The sequence below is a fragment of the Hermetia illucens genome, chromosome 7 (assembly GCF_905115235.1).
Source record: "Hermetia illucens chromosome 7, iHerIll2.2.curated.20191125, whole genome shotgun sequence".
NCBI classification, from domain to species: domain Eukaryota; kingdom Metazoa; phylum Arthropoda; class Insecta; order Diptera; family Stratiomyidae; genus Hermetia; species Hermetia illucens.
The window spans coordinates 13,616,366-13,638,077 of NC_051855.1; the positions used below are offsets into that span (position 1 = coordinate 13,616,366).

Genomic DNA, 21,712 nt, shown 5'->3' on the forward strand with positions numbered 1-21,712 from the left:
AGCAGAACGCTCATCTCACTTCCACTTTTATTAATGAGACATCACCTAAAATTATTGTAAATCTCTAGATGTTTATGGATTCGGATCTGAAATAGATTCTATCGATAACAAGCAGATTTTCTAAGATTAAATCAAATATATATATGATATTTGCATTTCTCCACCATTTTATTTTAATTCATAAATAATCCAATCCAGAAAGCTGGGGAATGCTTTAACGACTCTTTCAATTAGGAATAAAAGGTAAACATTTCTATCTATAAAAATCAAGTACATTCACCGATTGCTTTTTACTTTACAATACATCATTCACAACTTGTTACTCTGGTGCCACTTATATGACCCATAGTATTTGAAGTTATTTTCCTCACATTTTTTATCAGCCTCTGCCGGCCCACGTGATCCATATATATAAGGTATGGGTTTAACACGCTCTCTCTCAATTTTGTGTAAAACAGGAGTGAATATACGCCACGCTTCACTAAGCTCATCTGATCGAACAAAATGCATCAAGGAACCACAAAAAACATCTAATATGAGGCGTTCGTAAGCATCTGGTAAATAGGAATCTTTATAGCGATGACCATATGTGAGATCCAATTCTGTTTCTTCCATATCAAATGTAATTCCTGGCGATTTTGTCATCATTTTCACATAGAGCGCTTCTCCTGGTTGTACGCGAATAACTAATTCATTGCGTTTAGTATGACCTTCGAAAATATCTCCCGGAACATCTTGATACTGAATTCGAACTTCAGCTTTTCGCTCATTCAAGGCTTTACCGCATCTTAAAATGAAAGGAACACCATCCCACCGTTCATTATTGATATTCAAAACAGCCAAAGCATAAGTTGGTGTTATTGAATCATCAGGTACGGTGGGGTCATCTAAGTAACCTTGTTTCGCATCTTCTGTCGTTCCATTTGGGTTCCGTATATATTGCCCTAATACCATATCCTTTAATTCCAGCTCCTTTATACATTTAAGAACCTTAACTTTCTCGTCTCTTATATCATCTGGATGACAAGTGACAGGCTTCTCCATTGCAACAAGTGACAAAATTTGCAGCAGATGATTTTGCATAACATCTCTTATGATTCCAAATTCATCAAAGTAACCTCCACGTCCCTGCGTTCCGAAGGGTTCTTTGAAAGTTATAAGTACAGAAGCGACATTTTCACGGTTCCAAGTTGGGCTGAAAATTCGGTTACCGAAACGAATAGTCATTAGATTTTGAACCATTTCTTTTCCAAGATAGTGGTCAATTCGGAAAATTTGTTCTTCATGAAATAGCTGGGCGAGATGATCGGTCAATTCCTTCGATGATTGCGCATCTTTTCCAAATGGTTTTTCAATAATTATACGTGTCCAACCTCTGAAAAATACGCCAAGAAAAGGCAAAATAAACTAGGATGAACTGTAGCTGTACACAGTTACTTTGAATATACTCGTACTTTCAACAATATGTCGCCATATACCGAGCAAGAAAAATATAAAGTGTTGGCATCTGCCATTTACGAAATAGATATTTGAAGTATTTATGTTTTAGTGCTATTTTTCAATTTACCCTAACATACTTTTGAGACATGCAAACATTTCTAATGTTGACAGTGACCGGTTGGAAAACAGATGGTGGCAATGCCAAATAAAAAACACGATTTGCCATTTGCTGTTGCTCCTCCTTAATGATTTCCTGATTAAGCATTTCAAAATCGCGTCGCGTCTCATAGCTTCCAGCAACATAATGATTTAATCGCCAAAACTCTTCGTATTTTTCGGTTTCACCAGGACGTACCTGAAATAATATCCATGAATGGCAGTTAAAATTGAAAAGATATAGGTGAACTGTCCACCACCATATCTAACATATTATCGAAATGAAAGAGTCCAAATACACAATAACGCCCCAAATAATGAAACGAAATCACGTATATATGGACGCATTTTGCAAACTAAGATAAAAAAACTCATCTTTTACAAACTGAGTACAGATTCTGATCAGTTTCGTTAATATCTATGTACATGTGTATATAATTTGTACTCCAAATATTATTCACAATTACCTTTAAATTTTAAAATAGATTCAAACGAGTAGTTATATATGAGTAAATAACAAATGATGTACATAGCATAGACTTCACATACTTAGATTTCAGTGCTTTTTTGTAACAAACATTTTTTCTCAATCAGTAGAGCTATCAGTCTTATCTTTTTATCTCTATTTAGTTCTCTAGTTCTTGCAATAATCTTCTTCAATATAAAAATCTTTCCGCACCTATTATTTTGACGTCAATATATATATATTTATTCGATCATTTACCTTCATATACGGATGGCATAACTCCCGTAAGCCATCTTTACTAAGTTTTGACCGGGCATATCCAAAAAATTTCGTCTGCATCGGTAACAAATTGTCGCGAAATAACCACCATAGAGTCGGATAAATCTTCTTTCTGGCTAGATCGCCCTATGAAAATATTTTCCCGAGTGAATATTGTAAAAACGTATAATTTTACTGGATAGATTCTTATGAAATATATATATAGTTTTTTTCTTCAAATACCATACCGATGCGCCAAAAGTAACGAAAATGTGTGGAATTTTGCTGTCAAAATGGGTGCCTTCACAAACCATTGTCGTCGACTTTAATGATTTTCGAATTAACGAAAGGGTTTCTTCGATCTGAGAAGCTAAAAAAATGAACAGTAATTTCAAAATTTATCCACACTATTTAAAAAACAGTCATTCCTAGTTAATCCTGTAGCATGATCACAATTGCTTAACTAAATTATATTTGCGACCACAAGATAATGCATATGAAAAACGAATCCCTGCAAGCAACTTTGAAGTTAAAGTATCTTTCCTAAAGAGTTTTAGATGTTAGAAATTCTTCTTTGAAAATTATTATTTATGAATTTAGCAAAAACTCAATCGACCAACCAATTATAAATACACGAATACATGACTGTTTGCTTTTCAAAGGTAACTGATGTCTAAAAAAAGTTAGATAGATGCCCTTCATCCCATCTTGTAAAAACTAAAAGTGTCTTCAGGTCGATGATTAAGGTCATACCCAATGACACCTTGTAGTAAGCGCAGAGTGCACTTTTATAAAGGTTAAAATTTGTTACTGTGATTAAGAAAAACAATCGCTCACTCCACTGAAATATATGCCATAACACAATCCATTACAAAAAAAGAACACAAAAAAAGCTTTTAATTTCTTAGATATATAAGTACGAACTCTATTGAAATCTGTATAATTGTACACGTTATAAAACACCAAAATTATAATAGGAAGATAAAAGAAAAATACATATATAGTATAGTAAGAATTAATATGAATTGTAAACTTGAATATCGGAATAACATACTCTTCACGCGCTGCGCGGCTGTTTAAGTTTGAAATTATAAAAAATATTCAAAATCAAAGTCACTTGCATTGCTCACTCATACCTTGCAATTGCACACCATGTATCTAGCTGTAAAATGCATAGGAATATTATGACTGCAATATATATTCACAAGAATAATAAACCCTGTAAACTTTTCTATTTTATTTTCTAGGCGAGCGTGAAAGTAGGAGTCACTAAAAAATCGGTTTGAAAACACATTGCCTTCGATGACCAATTATTCGGAATTACTTTACTTAGACTTTCAAAATTTTTAACTTACCTTGTTTGAATATTTATGAATAGTGTCTATACTTATGAGCTAACCCCACGTATATATGAAAGATTAATATATATAGTGAATGGTTATAGACATAAGGAAGCTTCGAAGTATATTTAATGGACATTTTCCTTGGTCAGAGTGAAAACGAAAAACAACGAATATCTCTGAACCCATTTGATTATTATTATCGAGAAAATGGAAATTCATATTAATATGGCACCACTGCTAGATAAGAATGATTACACGGTGTATGATTTAGCAAAATAGATGTATATAAAGAGATGACTTTGAAAATCATCAGAGGGCAACCTGTAGCTTACCTGACATGATTGACGCTTTGTATTTCTCACGCAGCAAATATTGATTTCAACCAGTATTAATTTCTAAAAAAAAGTCCGAGAACATTGAATGCAATGATTAAGTAAAACGTCTATTTGCCCTCAAAGCACGTATTGGAATAAACTTAAAGAACTCCTTCACTAGCATTTAACGAAAAAAGCAACAATCGCAAAGTTTACTGCTCCCGCGTAGTCACTCCAGCATTCACTGATATCCGAACCGGTCTTAGTAATAAGTGGACATACATACGGACAATCGTGAGTCTCAATGCTAGCAAATTGTTTATTTTTTCGTTTCATAGCAATCTATCCCCCCAACCATTTTGCGGTATTTTACTCAATAAATGTTTTTTTTTTCTTTCGACTAAGTTTAATATAGTACTTCTATTATTATGAATTTAACATGTCCGAAAGTAACTAGCATTATGGGGCACAATCTCTAGCTTAAGCAAACTTTTGGTTGCGCAGTGTCAAAAATCGGCCTAATTGGCTCCATTTTTTTACTTGATTATGAAGGTGTTTTCTCAATCAGAATCAGAAGTATAATTATCATTGGGTAATATTATCTGCATGAGGTGATCACACATAATTCCACGCATAGCCGCATGCTACCGAAGACGGTTACTATCATTGAAGCTATCTCCTCTATAGGGTCACAATTTTAAGCCCCCCGACATTCAAACGCCTTTCAAAGAGCTTCCCTGCATACGAGTGATCGGCATGACTACGAATACTTCTGAGATTGAACGGCAAGATAACAGCGCTGCAATTTTTACTGGGCATAATTACAAACTGTATTATTCAGTAAAACTTCATGCCAACTAACGAATTTTCGCATTTATAATTTCAACCAAATAAAAGACAAATAAGAGTTCATAGTTTTTCGGATTGATAATCAGAATCTTATATTTTTTAAAGATCCATATAAGTTTTTGATACTAAATAGAAGTTCGTGGAATAAAATATGCGCTAATATGTCCATATAATAGATTTTTTAAATAAATTTTCAATATCAGAAATAATGCTAATAACAAATTACAATAAACTCTGTACTGTAATATTAATAGAATTTGTAATAATTGACATGTGACAATACAAGTGCTGATCCATTGCCTCAACCTACATATTCTAAAATTTTCTTCGTGAACGTTTGACGGTAAAACTCTTTTATACAATAAATATCCAAAGCAACTGAATGAACTCCAACCTTGCCATATACAAATTTGATTCTTAAGCAAAGTATTCTAGAACTGTAGATATAAAGTTGATAACGTGAACCGTTCTTCCTTCAAATACACGTTCAGCTATTTTTTCAGCAAATATGCCAGCTAAAGGTACATATGCATGTGTAGATGCAATCTAAAATTTAATAGGTATTTCATATAGTCGTTAAGCTTGCCTAAGAGAGTTCCCATGTCTGCTTTCTATTGCACTTTAGGTACATCCACTAAAATTAAGATAAATTAAAACGTTACGGAATTTCAAAAATATTTTATTACTTATATACATATGTATGTAAATCAAAATAAATATTCTTGATATCCTAACATATATTAAGTGAAATGCACATATGGTATTTGTTAGACCAAAAGGATAATAAGCAATCCAAACAATACTAAAGGAATCTTCTTACGTATATTTGCATAACAAATAAGAGGGGACACTAAGTGTGCAAACAGATCTCACAGGGGTAATTGGTGGAGAGCATAAATTTCAAAGGCTCAAGTAATGAATGCAATTGTTTCTATCAGCTTTGAGGAGTAACAGTACAGCTGATAAATCAAGATATATTGTAACATTCATGAAGTCCAATCTATAAACAATGCCAATGATTTTTTCGTCATTCAATAATTACTATTTTAGGATTAAGGATTATCCAGTGAAGAAAAAATAATATTATATCAAAAAAATAGAAATTTATGATAAGTTAAAAAAATAGAGCGGTATATTGTTAATGGTAACAAATATATATTATATATGTAACTCATGGACTGAAGCTCTTTAGAATAACAACTCCTACTAACCACATGGTTTATTAATACGCTCTTGCCTTCCTTTTGGTTCACCCTGTATATTGATACTTACAGTGCGCAAGCAAAAATATGGAATCCCTTTTTAAGGACTCGGCCACACGAGGCAGTCTTATCCACTGCAATAGTCGCGAGCGAACCGACTAGGGAGTGAATCACATTGTTGTGCATGTTTGCTGCTCGAATTTCTTACCTCGGAGCGTTGCCATATAAGTCATTCGTCGCGACAAGATAATTATGATTTCTTGACAATTTCTCTATTATAAAAACTTGAAGCTTCAGGTATGAATTTTTGGGTTTTTCTTATGTGGGGAACTTTGGGTGCACGTTCTTCAATTTATACATTGCGAAAGCTACCTAAACATTGCTTCATGTATTTTTCAATCCCAAGATGCGTATGTAGACACATCAAAGCCAGAAATATTATGCCGGGTTCACATATTTGCCAAGCCTTAACAAAAAGTCACAAGCGTATACGTGTCAATAGGGTGCTTGGGTTGGTTGGGCATCATTCGCTCACAGATCCCATTTAGATTAATTGTCATTAACCCTAAATGAATTTTTAAAGAAACTCTGTCTCTGAAATCAGCTTAATACTAGCCACCGACATGGATATGGATAAGTTGCGCATCGTCCTCTCTGCATTGGAGAAGGTTCTAATAGGACCCCAAGCCAGGGTGGAACACCGTATGCTAAGGGCTGTGTGGCCAATGGGGAGCTCGGTCTTTAGTATGCGAACCCTGAATACCTTGGACACCTTCAGTTTTAAATAAGACCCTTACCCTTGTGACCGGGCTAGCCAGACCACACGTGGGACCAAGACATGGACTCAAAAAACAAAATAAACCGACGATAGAAGAAGAGGTGGTACTTCTAACTCGAAACCATCGACGTCAGGGGATTCCTCAAAAGTAACCGTGCATAATAATAACCGTTGTCGCAACAATCTGAAGTGTGAAGTTGTAGAGCGTTTCATTCAAGACCGTAACAGTGCACTACAGGATTACAGTACCCTATAGGAGGCCCTGATTTGATTGAGGTACCCATTCGCAGTTGAGTCCACTGGTATCCGACGTCAAATCACGATACAGATTTGAACCGCGATCTTCTGTACAACAGCCTTGTGCTCTAACCACTCAGCTATCCGGACACAATCAGAAAATACTTCTCGTAAAAGTCGATTCGTCTGTAAATATAATACATGTTATATTGCCCCAATCTCGATCATCTTGTGAAAAACACCAGATTCTTGAGGTGTTCGCCTGACGGGTGTTTAATAGTATCTTGAATGTCCTTTTTCCCTATTTTTATTTCCGTTTTTGAATTCACCCGAAGGTGTTAATTGAACACTCCGTGAAAACAGCGATGATAGCGTTATCCTACTGGGCCCTTTTGCTACGAATGCTTCGAAACTTTTAGGTGTCTAACTATTTACCTGGGCTCGACTCTAAAAACGAGTCGTCCTTTTATAACAGGCAAGAAAGACCGATTTGAATCGTTTTTGGTATTTGGTACTCAACTTTTTTAAACAGGTATCTCTTTAGGTACTTTACGCAAATGATATCATGTAAGTACATATCTTTTTTTCAGCAGCCCAGAGTCGATTTGTCCCCGATTATCGCGGCAAGCGAAACCACTTCGTGTGGCCGCGCTCTAAAGGGGACAGAATCTATGAAAACTGGATTCGGGAAAGTGCGCACTCGTGTCGTTTCTAGATAGTTGCTTTCATCGCGCTCTTGAGTGGAATCGAGTGGCTGCAACGAACTCATGTCCAAAATGATGTTGAAAGCAATTATTCCTTCCCAGTCGGAACAGAAACTCATACAGATAAGCGTTATACTGCAGTTATGATCACTCACTACTTTTCTGATCCAAGTGTAGTAACTTTAGATACATTCCCTTTTACGTATGGATTGGGAGAGTTTAGAACGGGACAAAAATAGAACGCTGTTTTGAAAAATCGAATTACATTCGTACACAGAATCACAGAGGTAAATTCGGGCGGTTGCAATCGCTTCCACGTTTACGATTCTCGACGAGAGTTCACGGCAATAGAAGTGAACAGAAATTCTAAATTGTGTTTATGTGGACAGTTCATTATTATTTGAAAGATATTTGATAGCAGAGAAATGTGCGTGGAAAAGCTATAAGTAACGAAATTTTTAGGGTGTTACAGGAAATTTTAAGGAAATAGTGTCGGTGTGAATTGCGATTGTTTACTGTGGAGTGGATAGTGCCGGCGCGGGGTAGTACTGTTCCCGCCAGCAAATATTGCTTTTACCGGTTGTGTTCACGGTTCAGAGCAAACCTAGTTTTTCATGGTACTTTCAATACTTTTGTCTCAATGTCCCTAATCCACTTGTGGCAGAACTACTGATTTCGGCTGGCTAACATAATTAGGTGTCCAGTGCCATTGCATACGTATTTTTGCGTTGGGGGGTTGTTGGGTTGGAACCTACAGTGGGTAACCAACCAGAAACAAAGACGGAAATTATTGGATGGAGAGCACGCGAAAGTGATTCTGTACCCACAATTTCATTGGGTGCATACTAACGCGTTTGAGCATATGGAATTCCTATATTGTGTCTAAAGGCGGATGTGTTTCAGTATATGTAAACATGCGCATTTATACACGCATACATAGCTGGTTCCACATAGAAGCAAATTCAAAATTGCCGCAGCTGCCTACGTATTTTTGATCAAATCCCAGGTCTGGAGTCATTTAATTTTGAAGAAGGTTGGAAAAATCGATTAATAGGAAATTCGGCAAAATTCATCTTAAATTATCTACACTACGGTTTAAAACATAATATTATTCCAATATTGCCGGTTATCTATTTTTGCTAAGTTCGCTCAAGAAGGTATCAGAACAGTTGCCTTGCATTTGATACTTTTTATAGTAGCTCTAGGCCCCAATATATAGATCATTTAGAATCAAAAACACAACCTAACAAATCAGATGGAAAACTGGAAAGTCTTTACAAAATGGAAAACTGCAGACCCATTTTATATTGCGTTCAATCCTTTAACATGTTTATAATAAACAAACGTTTTGTTTTCATCATTCCCAAGATTTATAAGAATTTAATTTTTTCTTCATAATTTCTTATAAGTTTAATTCTTGAAGATGGAGACCAAAGCTTCCTGTTGACAAGCCTCGTATACCGTATATACCAGGATTTAAATTGATAATTATGCGGTGGTGTATTCCTGACAGAGGCTCAAATATTTTTCTGCGGTTTCAGCTCATTCATTGGGCTGCATGTTCCAAATTTTTATACACTGTTACAATACTATTTCTATTTATACGGATTATCTTTTCTTCAGAATTTCCAAATATTGTAGTCGGACAAACCACATTGGCACATGTTTTAAAAGGATGAATGTACCCTTTAAAATCAAAATAAATGCATACTCCCTCGCTAGCCAAAACATTGAATAATTTTTAAGATCACGCAGAGTAGTCATCAAAAACATTAAAAAAAACAATATTTTCTTCAGAAAAAGGCGGCCCAGATACAACTATCAAAAATCGAGGTTAAACAAGTGAAGTGAATATAGACATGATTTACAAGAAACTTTCATCATTATGAAGTGATTTGTGTTACAATTGATTATTTAAGTAGAAAAAAGTGTAAAAGTAGACATAATCAGTTCGGTTGTAATAGTCTCACGACATCTAATTCCAAGCAAACATATGATGTATGGAAAATCTAAAAACTCAACAGTGCCATCTGATGCACAGGCTAGAGAAAAGTAAGTATCTATATGTGTTACTTGGTGCTTTATTTCATAAAACAGGGTATTTATGACAGAATACAAGAGAGTTCTTGTCTAATGTTCAACAGAAAAAATCCTTCGATTATGCCGCCTTTACATATAATTTTCATTTCATGATTATAGGCTCGCACTTTACGTTTACGAATACTTGCTACATGTTGGCGCCCAAAAAGCTGCACAGACGTTTCTTTCTGAGGTATGTAAATTAATTGGGTACTCATTTCAATTTATTTTAAGTAATTGTTTCTCTTGTTGTCTTTCACTTTTATCATCAGATACGATGGGAAAAAAATATCACCTTAGGTGAACCGCCCGGCTTTTTACACACATGGTGGTGGTAAGTATCTTTTGCTTATTTTCAATTAAGTAGTGTTTATATTTCCTTTATATACCTGCGGACAGTGTTTTTTGGGACCTTTATTGTGCTGCACCAGAACGTCGTGACCAATGTGATCACTCTTCAGAGGCAAAGGCATTCCATGATTATGTATATTCTATAAACTTGTTGTAAATATGTATTTTCAATAAATGATTTATATTCAGGGTTTCGTGAGTTCAGGATATGGTGTTAATGGAATTGGAGCGCATGTAAGTATAAAAAAATATAATAATCTTTTCTCAAATACGAAGAGCACATATATATTTCCTTTTATGATTTGGGATAGCCACAATTGGCTATAAATAATAGTATTTAATGAATATTAGAAATACATAAATGCCACAGTCTCTCAGGAAATCAATGCGATTATTAAATCGAAAATTATATTTTTATAAAAGAACGCTGGACCTGCACCTAGTCCACTGGGACAAATGCCGCCAAATGAAGGAATGCCAGGCGGACCAATGGCACCAAATTTTTTTCCTGTAAGTTACGTTAATATATTTTGAAAACAATTCGCTTTCATTCACTGAGTTTTCATTCTGTTTTCCCCAGTAATTCTTTCCTGTATACATAAAAAATTCCCAATTTTTTTTTTCGCGATTACGCATCCTAATACATTTTAGACTTGTTAAGTAAAGAAAAATAGATAGGTATACTGTGCTAAGTTACACGGCACTGTTCGGCAGATTTGGGAAAGATGGCCAATCGATTTTTCTTGTTTGACGTTTGCGGTTAAGAGAGTTGCCAATATTCAAAATTCATTGATGTATCTTTTCAATTGTACGAGACTGCCGTCTATATCCGTAAAACTAACTTTCAGAAAATGAAGTCAGCATACATTCAAAGCTGTAAGGTTTAAATGCTGGCACTTGTTATCCGAAGAGAGGCAAATTGCACGAGCAATGAACGTAAAATCAGATTGCAAGCAATACTTTCCATAATGACGTGTTCTCATATCTCACAGTTGCTTAAACTGCTAGATTCTGCTAGAAGAATGTTTTATCCCAAATGAAATCAAATAATCCCTTGTTTAGGAAGTATTATTTAAATTTTCTTATTAAAATTAAAAGAGTTTAGTTAATTGGGTACACTCTGTTAGCTTATAGCATTTATTCTGGTATTCTGGGTAAGGAATAGTGTAATGCTCTGGATTTTTTTATGATTCTGAGTGGCCATAACAACAGTGACGTTCAAGCACCTTCTTTAAACGTCTATCCCATATTGAGGACTTGGACTATTGCTGGAATTAAAGAAGATCTACTAAGTTTCGACACGTCAATTTGATCAATATTTGTTAATAATATGCCCAAATAATGAGTCAGACAGTTCTACTTAAGTCACACCTTTGAGTTTGCTTTGTTTTTAAATTATTATGTTTTCAGAATTCAAATATGCAGCCATCGCCGCCCAATCATCCATCTAGTCAGCCGCCCTTACATCCTCAACCTTCGTCTGCGCAAATAATCTCAGGACAGGTTAGTGCATCTGAAAACTAATTTAAACCATTTTGCCGTCGAACATTTTTTTGTTCTTGGGTAAAGTATTCCATTATTATGGCCGAATTCCTAAATATTGGGGTAACTTGAACTGCACTCGGCACTCATTATTTTTCTTCTCGCCAATTTGATAGTTTCAAATTGTGATTGCGTTGAACTATCTCTAGATTTCGATTTTGAGGCATTTACGTGACGACCAATTACCTTGTTTTGGCTCTATTTCTTCAATGTCAATCCCAATTACATTCAAGGTCTTTCCAGTAATGAAATAAATCCCTTTCTTTCAAAAAAGAAAAAAAAACATAAAAACTAAGGACGAAGATATATGTTCGTTTATTGAACTCTTCTCTGCAACAAACATCGCTGACGTGATTGGATGTGGCAGCAAGTACCAAAACACAAGGGTCATGGGTGGATTTATATTGAAGAGATATTCTGTCCTCATTAGCATGTTTCGTTCTTTTGCAGGAAAACACATCCCTAGCTAAATCCCCAAATTTAATGCAAGATGTAATAATAGTTTATCATTGCTTGCGGCAAGTAAAGAGACTCTTTTTTTTTCCTAGCTTTCTTCAGTATTTAATTTTTAGTGCCGTTTCTCTGTGATGCGTACAGGCAATAAATAGGTACATTTCTAAATATTCCTCTGCGGATTATTGACTTTATTATTGGCATTATTGGAAATAACAAGACAATGACGTTTCTCTATACCGAAAACTGCAATTGTTTGCGGTTCTAATGTAGATGAAGATATTTCAGTTTTTAGTTTTTAATTTCACCATATTTGTTTCCCGGTAATCCGAAAACTAAATTTCCAGAGTTATCTTTTTCTCTCTTTGCAAATGAAAATATGTTGTATTTCTGAATCAAATTAAAATTTCAACAGCCGTTTATGGGCGCGCCTAGGTATCCATCAGGTCCGAGGCCGAACGTTAGGATGCAAGGAATTGGAAATGATTTTAATGGAGTGAGTGAATAATGCAAAAGATCAAGACGTGTTTTATAAAATAAATTTGTTTTATTTCTAAATAGTACTAATTTTATATTACATAATGGTCCACACTATAATTTTGTAGAATTTGTTTCTTTCCATTTATCGTCAATGCATAAACTTAAATATATTAATTTTTTGTATTTATTTTGGCTAAAGGACTACGAAATATATAAACAAAATATTCGCATGGGGTTAGTCGTTTGCAGCCTTTAACAGTTATTACTAATCAACAAATAGTTCCTCAGCATGTTATTAGACGTACTACGAATTTTATGATTCAATGCCAAAATTGAATTTCCGTATATTTAACACAATAAATTTAATCAGAATGTAAACTCTAATTCACTATGAAGGTTTTGTCAGAAATAGAAAGTTTCATTCCTTTAGAAAATATTTATTTTCACTGTCATAAAACAAATTATAACAGACTGATACATTTTTAATATTTTGCTGTGCCGTTTGCTCAAATCTCGAACATGCATTCATCGCTGAAATAGTGCGCTCAGAAGTGTTCACATTGGCGTCCTCCAAATGAGATTTTATTATTTTTTTATTAAATTTATTTTCCTAACAAAATCGTTCGTATGTTTCATTTGTGTGAACTTTCCTTTCCTCTTCTGCCTCAGTTTTTCACCTGTGCCAATAATTTTTTTAATGGGCGTACACTTTCTTTAAACGGATTCAATCACGTTTACCGTGCATTTTAGTGAGAGTCAACGCTCTAACTGCTACTTTTCCGAGGTAAATCCCCCCCATGATAAAGTGTTACAATTTGATAGATGTCTACTCTTCGATTACACTAGATTCAGTATAAATCTTGTAATTATTTAGATAAAATGAGAACAAAACAAAAGTGCGTCCGGTAATTTGGTAATTGAAAAGATAGTATAGTTTTTGTAGTTATTTAGATAAAGCGTAGAAACGAAAGTGCGTCTAATAATTCGGCCCGGGACTGCAATTGAGAATGTTCTTGACTAAAATTAAAAAAAAAAGATGTTTGCTCTCAATGAATTCTACGACTTTTACCAAAGCATTAGAAGTCATGTATGTGGAGGAGGTTACATTTTTCAAATTCTTTTTCCATTTATTTAATTTAGAATTTTATGTTGAAGGAAAGTGCACTGATGATGTTTCCCATATATGCTTCAAATGTAAATTTGTGTGTTGTTCGTTTGATGTGCGTAACTGGTTTACTTCGATTAACGCTTATGGGAGTTCACGCTTTGTGCCCTTTCTCCTTCAAATTCTGTTTTATAAAATTATTTCTATGTGTCAGCATGTCAAGGTACTGGTGTTTCCTTTTCCTTTAATTGGTACATTTGGATTAAACTTTGATTATATACTATAATGTGCATCAGATTATGGCTCACTCAAAAGCATGCTACATTATACAGTCCAAGTAAATTATGTGAGTAGAGTACATTCCCTTCCCTTTCTAAATAAGACTAAGGGGTACATTACATTCAGTAGTGAAGAATTAGAGCCTTTCGAACGAATTTCTGATAGAGAGTGTAGTGAAAGGAGCTTAGGTAAAACCTATCATCCAATGAAAATTTGATAATTACAAGATTGAATGAATGAATGCTTTGCAGTGATTCACTATCTGAATTTATCTGAAAGGTATATTTTAGTCAAATTGTCCATCAGCATTCGGAATAAAGACAAATATCTTATGGAAATTTTTGCGTTCTACATGTTTGTTTCTACCTGCTTTTTTGTTTTATAAGCTTTTTTCTACCTTAGATGTGCTAGCTCTCTCACAGTAGCAAGTAAGTGTGTCTATTACTTTGGGACTTGGTTGTTTGTATTTTTAGTAAACACTCATAAGTGATTGGAGATATTTTCGAAAGGCTTTCCCTATTTATAGTATTTAACATTCACGGGTTTGAAATGTTTTCAGCCTCCAGGACAGCCGATGATGCCAAGCAGTATGGATCCTACAAGGCAAGGTATATGCTTTTATTACTGATTCTTATTTCGTATAGAAGATATACTTTGAACAACTTTCGCTATCTATAAAATTCATTAAACTGATTAAGTTCTGGTGTAGTACTACGAAAAATGCTTTAGTAAAATAATAAATATATTGAATACCCGATGGGAAACTATATAAACGAATGATTCAAATATAGCCTGTACAGGACTTCAGTTCTTTATTTCAACATTATTGGAGATATCTTTAGAAAATACCTATTTACATTTTTATATCCCTCTTAAACAGGTGAAGTTGGGGATTTTGTAGCATGGCAAGGTAGGCAATACAAACGTTGCTTGTCAGCTATTTGTTTGGTATTTTTAAGTATTTGTACTCCTCATAAATGTGCACTTTTTATAAATAATTGTACCTAACCGTATTTGTGTTTTATTGATGCGGTGCGTTTTCCCCTCCTTCCTTTATTGTTGAAAAAAATGACTATTATATTCTGATACTTCGGAGAAAAGTATTGGAATGCATTTTGCTGCAAAGTCTTGTTGAATAAACTAAACGTTAATTTGAAATTAAGAAATGTTATGGAAACGCAATCTGTAAAAATCATATGAGATGGTGCTGCGTATCTATTTTTCATTATTTTGGGACTGTCAGAAGGCATATTTCTATCTTCCAGATTCTTCTATTTGATACGATTTGTGATATCAAACTAATCTTATATCTCATACCTATTGTAAAGCTTTATATCATATATATTATTGAATGGTGCTATTTATCATTTTTTCAAAACCTTCGTTTTAACACCTTAATTTCTAAACTTCATTTTCCAAATTTATGTTAATAATTTTATATAATTGAATTCTAATCCTTCTTTGCTATTTCGTTGCTTGTATTTGCTTTGCTGTTGCATCAATGACAAATTTATCATTGTAAAATTATATTTTGTTAATTGTGCCTGGTTGATGGCACTACATGCCAAACAGCGTACATCCATTGGAAAGAATTTTAAGTCAGAACCTTCACAAAATATTAAAGATACACATGTAAAATTCAACTCTAACTATTTTTTCATAGTACTACGCCAACTGTGAATAACAACAATGTCAATTAAATTTTTTGATGTAATATGGTTGTTGTTTTTACCTGATCCATATTAAATTATGAAGGAGCGTTCGGAGGTATTGCAGTTTATGGAGGAATCCTTTCATGGTTTCCAAAATTTGTCGATAAAGTGGAATATTTCCCCAATGATTGTTCAAAGTAATTAAAAGTGTATGGCAATGTATTGTAAAATAACAAACTGCGTTATGTATATGATCTTCAATCATTAAATAGTAATTTCCCTTTCTGAAGTTGTTTCTTTATTTTTAAAGGTGGGCCACCCGGTATGGGTCCGATGAATCCCCGAATGAATCCGCCGCGGGGACCAAGTATGGGTCCAATGGGACCAGGATCATATGGTCCTAGTATGAGAGGTCCACCACCAAACAGTAGCTTAGGAGGAGGAGGACCAGGTATGCCACCAGGAATGGGAATGGCTGGAGGCCGACCTCAATGGCAACCTAACACTTCAACGGTATGAACGTTGTACAATTAGTTGTAATTATATTGTTCTCATTTGTCCCACTTAGCCAATGAATTATTCGTCGTCATCGCCAGGGAACTATGGTGGTCCTCCAGGCTCTAGTGGGCCGCCAGGACCTGGCACTCCCATCATGCCATCCCCACAAGGTATGCAATAAGGATAAAATGGAGAACATGCATACAACTTCAGTTTTTATTTGCAGATTCATCAAATTCGGGAGGAGAAAATATGTACACGTTAATGAAACCTGTATCCAGCGGGAATATGGGCGGTGTAAGTTCATTCTATCTATGGTTCACGTATAATTTTAATTGTTTATGATCTGGCTTCCAGGAGTTCCCAATGGGCGGTGGGCCAGAAAGTGGTCCAATGGGTCCCATGGGGCCAAATACAATGGGACCTGTACTTAACGGTGATGGTTTAGATGGTATGAAAAATTCACCAGCGAATGGTGGCCCGGGTACACCGCGGGAGGATTCTGGAAGTGGAATGGGAGATTATAATTTAAGTGGATTTGGTGGGCCTGGTGAAAACGTAAGTATACAAAAGTATTCACTCTAAAGCAACTGATTAGGATAAAACAACTCCTGGATGTCAGATTTGAAATGCCCAGATGCGCTTTTTTGGAAAACAGTCTCATTCTGATTTCTATATCATACTTTCATATTTTTTCCCAAGAAAAATATTTGCGGTCTTTGTGTTTCTCAACATGGACAATATCTGCAAACATTCTCAAGTTAGAATTAATTTAAATTGAACTTTTGTTAATATTCTGGCTAGATTCCTTCTGTTTCCAATATTTCCTTCACTCTCAACATTGATTTTTCAACAGTTCTAAGAAGAAAAGCTGGTTAAACTAAACATGTTTTCAAATTGTGTTTTTCAAGAAATAAAATATATAGTTTTAATTAGATCCATAGCAAAATTGTTATGCAGTTAATATTCTCCTTTGGAATTGATAACTTCCAATAACGGTTAAGCGTACAACAAATGCGTTTATCACAATTCAACGGTACCTGGTTTTACAGTAAACATGGAAAAGCATTACCGATGACGTATAGTTTCTGTTGAAACCTGCCGATAACTTGTACCTGAGTTTGTGAAAAGTTAAAAGTTAGGTTTAGGAAAATAAGGTATGGATGCTTTTTTTTGTAATCTCTGAAGAACGTACTTATTTTTAAAGCCTAGGGTTATTTTTGTAAAATTAAATTCTAGAGCATAGATTTATTATTAAGAATTCTTAATTATTATGCAATTTTACTTTCACAAGAGTCAGTTCAAGTTCGGCCAACCCAATTGTATATCAACTATTGAATATACGGAATTTTTAGGACCCGTTGTAGCATTTAAGCGAAAATTTGATGCAAATTTAGATCCTATCGTTATGTTCGTGTGTTCGACCCACTAGGTATGATGTGGAAATGATTAGGCCGGATACGCCTGCAATGATCGCTGTTCTGATATTCAAATCCGAAAAATAGAAGACGAATGAAAATCATTGTTACCTATGTTTAAGCAGTGTATAGACCCTCACTTTAATACTATACAGTACAAGACGAAATAAATACAAACTAGTTGACGAAGGACTCGACTCCGTGGACTAGGGAAAAAGGGAGGGGGGCGGGGGGTTAGTAGCGGGTAATTGTAGTTTCCATCGCCAATATCCATGTTTAATCAATAATAACTGAGACTTACTTATATTGAGTTATTCGCTTTACCACAGTTTTATTCATAACATACATATATTGAAACAGAAGCGATATGAGAAGGTCTTATGAAAATTATTTTCCATTCTCTGGTATTTCTCTCCAAGAAAAGAAAAATGTTATGTACGCATCATCTGCATTCGCTTAATTATATTTGATGTCAATCTTTATTCCTGTTATGGCATCAAAAATTTGCATTGGCATTTTTATATTTGGAGCTCATATTTTAAAAACTTTATGAATCCTATTCCGAAATAATTCTTTGAATTGTAGGTATGAAGCTGAAGTAATTGATATAAACCAACTTAGTTTCTTGTATGTATTCATGCTAGAATTCACTTTGAATCAAGTTTCCATCAAAGAAAATAATATCCTGTATATGAACTCTGAGGCTATGAAAAAAATGGTTCCGATCTCAACCAATTGCAGCTTAGCAGTTTCTTCCTTATAGTTGACTGAGCGCATTTTGTCTTTTCCCTGTAGGGCATGCATTTCTTTGTGAAAAAAAACAAAGTATCTACTATAGAATTTAGTTCACTCTCGAAGATTTTGGCAAATATTATTTGAAAAAAAAATTCTTGTGCGAATCTTAACAATAATTCAATTTTAATGATGAATTCCCCAATATTTTTGGCAAAGAGAATTTTTTAAAATTAAGCAAGTGCATTTTGAAGCAGTATCAATAACACCAGAGTTTGACATCAGTTAGAACATACGTAGTAGAGGAAAGACAATATGGAAAAATTTAAATGAATAATAAGAAAAATAAACATAGAAAATATCAAGAAAGGAAAAGAAAATATTTGGCATCGAATTTTTTTTAAATTTGCAGGACCAAACTGAGTCGGCAGCTATCCTCAAAATTAAGGAAAGCATGCAGGAAGAGGCGAAACGTTTCGAGAAAGATTCTGATCATCCTGAATACTTTATACAATAACATCTCCCCTTTCCAAAGGCTTAATTAATATTTATATGAATAATTAGTAACTTATAATTTAACATAAACACGTTAAATTAGCGACAAGGGCAACAATTCCATGCGCGATTCTTTATACAAAGTCTATATTTATAATATAATTGTTACATAACCTAAACATGTTAAAACAGACAAATGTAGCAGTAAATAGCCAAACAACCAAGTATTCATATATGCATGTAAAATAATTTCATGTTTAAATGTAAAGTTAGACTGTGTAATTTTATAGAAAGCTACAGCTGTCTTTCCAGCTTTACTTTAAGTTCCGGTTTTTTTTAATATATCAACTGAAAACAAGGCAGTGCTCCCAATATAACCAAAAAACTTATATTTGTTTGTGAGATGTTTTAAGAGCATTTGGCTGATTTATAGATGTTTCTATGTTAAATAAGGATAAGGTCCGATCAAATAATGAACTAGCGTATGTAGATGAGACATTAGGGCTTTCATGCATGCATCAACTGAGGGTGATGGATTGCGGCTATATTTGCATAACTTAGTTTGAAGAATATCTTCTTCATATTCTCACGAATTCCGCGGTTCGCCGTTTTTATTGACTTCATTTCAATTACTTGATAAATTCAACGAAACTAAGAATTACTGTCTAATTAAATTCGGAAAACGTTCTTGAAACCAAAGAACTTTTTATCCTGCACGATAAGTGCCACTTTCAAAAAATTTGGTTTCGATTTCGCTAACTTGGGATCAATAATACTAATACTTTTCAGCGGCAAGCCATGAAACCACCCATATCCACATCTTATTTTCACAAAAACATGGACGGTGATTGTTGTAATAAAAACCTTAAAAAGCGTTTTGGTTAAACATTTTTCAGGATACGAATAAGAAACTATATTTGAGTTAGGTATCGGATTTTGACTATCCAAACAGTAGGCGACCTAATGTATTTTTCTTTCATGTGGTGAGGCTAACTTACTGCTTGTGTGCCTTTTCAGAAATATTGTAACTGCTGCAGCCAATGTTTACTCCGGTATCACATTTTTCTAAAGATTTGAGAAGAAAATGATTCAAATTCTAGTTAACTTGCTTGCCCCTTGAATTTTCTCTCAAAATTATATCTAGCCCACACTCTCGACTCCATATTTAGGCAACTGTTTTGGTTCTTTGTTGCTTCTTTACCTTTAACTATCGCTAGAGGGGAAGTTCTCCTCAAATTAGTCTAGAAACTGGTATAGCATATAGTTCTGAGGTTCCGATAAAATATAATCTCTTTTTATTTTCTAAACAAATCATCTCTAAATTTAAAATTTTTTCTTTATTTTTCAGTTGTGGAAATAATGAGCATTATTATTTTATACCTACTTAAATCTAGAAAGTGTGATAAACTTCATTAAAAGTTTTTTGCTTCTTATATTGATTTGATAAAATGAAATCAAAATAATGATGGTCCCGTTTAATATATAAGTTCAATAAAGTTGACCAAAAGACCGTGAAAACAAACCTCTTATTACCGGTGATAGATTGGAAACAATTTAACATTTAATAAGCAATTCACTGAATTTATGTAAATGATTTTGTGTGTGATTGTAGTAAGCAATAGTAAAGAAGAACACTGAACGAAGCAGATTCTTGACTTTGACTTTATAAGGAAACGAAAACTGTATGAGATTCGATTTAGAAGTGAAATGCTGAAAATTGTCTTAATTTTACAATCTATTATTCAGATTACAGTCTATTTTATATGCTAGCTACATATTATTGCTTGTAAGAAAGAAAACGCAAACTCCATCTGTTATGTTATCCATTCATCATGTTATTTTTAATATTTGACAATGTCTCTAGTATGACTGTGTCTAAGGCACATTTCCACAGCTACTTGCAGAATAGTATTTGATGCGTTTGTCACAATAAAATTTCTACCCTCGAAATAACAATCTTTATCGAATATATTCTTATACTGTTGTTGTTGGAGACCTCAATTGAAAAGATGTTTGCTTTAAACGAATGTTAATTTCTTTGGGAAGACATGAGTTTCTTTTATATATAAAACGCATGATATGTACAGTAAGGGAACTGTGAAAAAATGTAAAATTCAGATGTATTTGTATTAGTAATGTATTCATATATTTAATTGAAGGTTGTATGAATTAATGAACAATGGCAAATGCGATTTATAGTTTTATAGCATGTACATAAGTATTTAATAAATTATTATATAATGAGATACAGCGGCATAAAATTTTAACGAAATGAATGAGTTTCATGAAGCATATATTTAGAATTTCGCGAAAATTCATACTTTCTCATAAGATTTGGAAAATATTTTCTAAGTGTTTTGTATAAGAAACATTCCATGTGTAAATAAAACGAGTACTTATCGATGCTTTATGACTTTATTCTGATTATGCCAGTGGTAAATACCCATCAAACTGCCTGCCTGATAGTGGCATATGCCAGGTGCTTCCTTGCATCCTCCATTTTTTTTTTCAGAATAAGAGCTACGTAATGAAAATAATAAGTATAAAAACTTGTCTGCACGGCTTTTGTATTCCGCATATAAATGGACAGGAAGAAAACGAGTCATTCCTTTGATAAATCAATGACCGATTGTTGGTATCGAAATTCTCCCCTGCCGAGAAATTACACTTGTGGTCACAAGAGGGCGCTTGGAATTAAATCAGGTGGAACACAACAGTAAATGGATGGTTGGAAGTTATCCCGTGCTATCGCCATATACATGGATAAGAATTACCTGTTGGCAATCAACTGCCAATACGCTAAGCCATTTTGGTAAGGCACTCTTAACTTATTGAACGGAATCAAATTTATTTTTTATAATCCCAAATTTATGAAAGGAAT

At 34.1% G+C, this 21,712-nt stretch overlaps 2 protein-coding genes across 18 annotated transcripts; one reads left to right on the plus strand and one right to left on the minus strand.

Moving 5' to 3' along the window:
* Positions 1-149: 149 nt before the first annotated feature.
* Positions 150-4,261, minus strand: LOC119660747 (glucose-6-phosphate 1-dehydrogenase). Of its 5 annotated transcripts, none has more exons than XM_038069475.1 (5): positions 3,996-4,261; positions 2,569-2,690; positions 2,321-2,467; positions 1,578-1,795; positions 150-1,375 (listed from the first exon to the last, which is right to left on the minus strand). In XM_038069475.1, the coding sequence occupies exons 1-5, from the start codon at positions 4,000-4,002 to the stop codon at positions 310-312; spliced, it is 1,560 nt and encodes a 519-aa protein (XP_037925403.1). In that variant the 5' UTR covers positions 4,003-4,261; the 3' UTR covers positions 150-309. The 5 variants fall into 5 exon arrangements, with proteins under 5 accessions (XP_037925403.1, XP_037925405.1, XP_037925406.1 ...); XM_038069477.1 differs by lacking the exon at positions 3,996-4,261 and adding an exon at positions 3,676-3,953; XM_038069478.1 differs by lacking the exon at positions 3,996-4,261 and adding an exon at positions 3,457-3,636.
* A 468-nt stretch (positions 4,262-4,729) lies between these two features.
* Positions 4,730-21,236, plus strand: LOC119660748 (single-stranded DNA-binding protein 3). Of its 13 annotated transcripts, none has more exons than XM_038069488.1 (16): positions 4,730-5,169; positions 9,545-9,799; positions 9,947-10,019; positions 10,099-10,160; positions 10,226-10,310; positions 10,367-10,411; positions 10,601-10,687; positions 11,588-11,680; positions 12,588-12,668; positions 14,596-14,644; positions 14,917-14,946; positions 15,999-16,201; positions 16,257-16,356; positions 16,413-16,483; positions 16,544-16,744; positions 18,749-18,853. In XM_038069488.1, exons 2-16 carry the CDS (start codon positions 9,741-9,743, stop codon positions 18,851-18,853), a joined length of 1,344 nt encoding a protein of 447 aa, XP_037925416.1. In that variant the 5' UTR covers positions 4,730-5,169; positions 9,545-9,740. The 13 variants fall into 13 exon arrangements, with proteins under 13 accessions (XP_037925416.1, XP_037925415.1, XP_037925408.1 ...); XM_038069487.1 differs by lacking the exon at positions 4,730-5,169 and adding an exon at positions 5,209-5,347; XM_038069480.1 differs by lacking the exon at positions 4,730-5,169 and adding an exon at positions 7,758-8,034 and having other exon boundaries at positions 18,749-21,236.
* Positions 21,237-21,712: the final 476 nt, after the last annotated feature.

Excerpts from the sequence above, each read along its gene's own strand:
- LOC119660747 (XM_038069475.1), bottom strand. Across the intron at positions 2,468-2,568 it reads TCGTTACTTTTGGCGCATCG|GGCGATCTAGCCAGAAAGAA; the intron begins GTATGGTATTTG and ends ATATTTTCATAG. Across the intron at positions 1,376-1,577 it reads AATGTTTGCATGTCTCAAAA|AGGTTGGACACGTATAATTA; the intron begins GTATGTTAGGGT and ends CGTATTTTTCAG.
- LOC119660748 (XM_038069488.1), top strand. The coding sequence starts at position 9,741 with ATGATGTATGGAAAATCTAAAAACTCAACAGTGCCATCTGATGCACAG. Across the intron at positions 10,020-10,098 it reads CACAGACGTTTCTTTCTGAG|ATACGATGGGAAAAAAATAT; the intron begins GTATGTAAATTA and ends TTTTATCATCAG. Across the intron at positions 16,745-18,748 it reads TTGGTGGGCCTGGTGAAAAC|GACCAAACTGAGTCGGCAGC; the intron begins GTAAGTATACAA and ends TTAAATTTGCAG.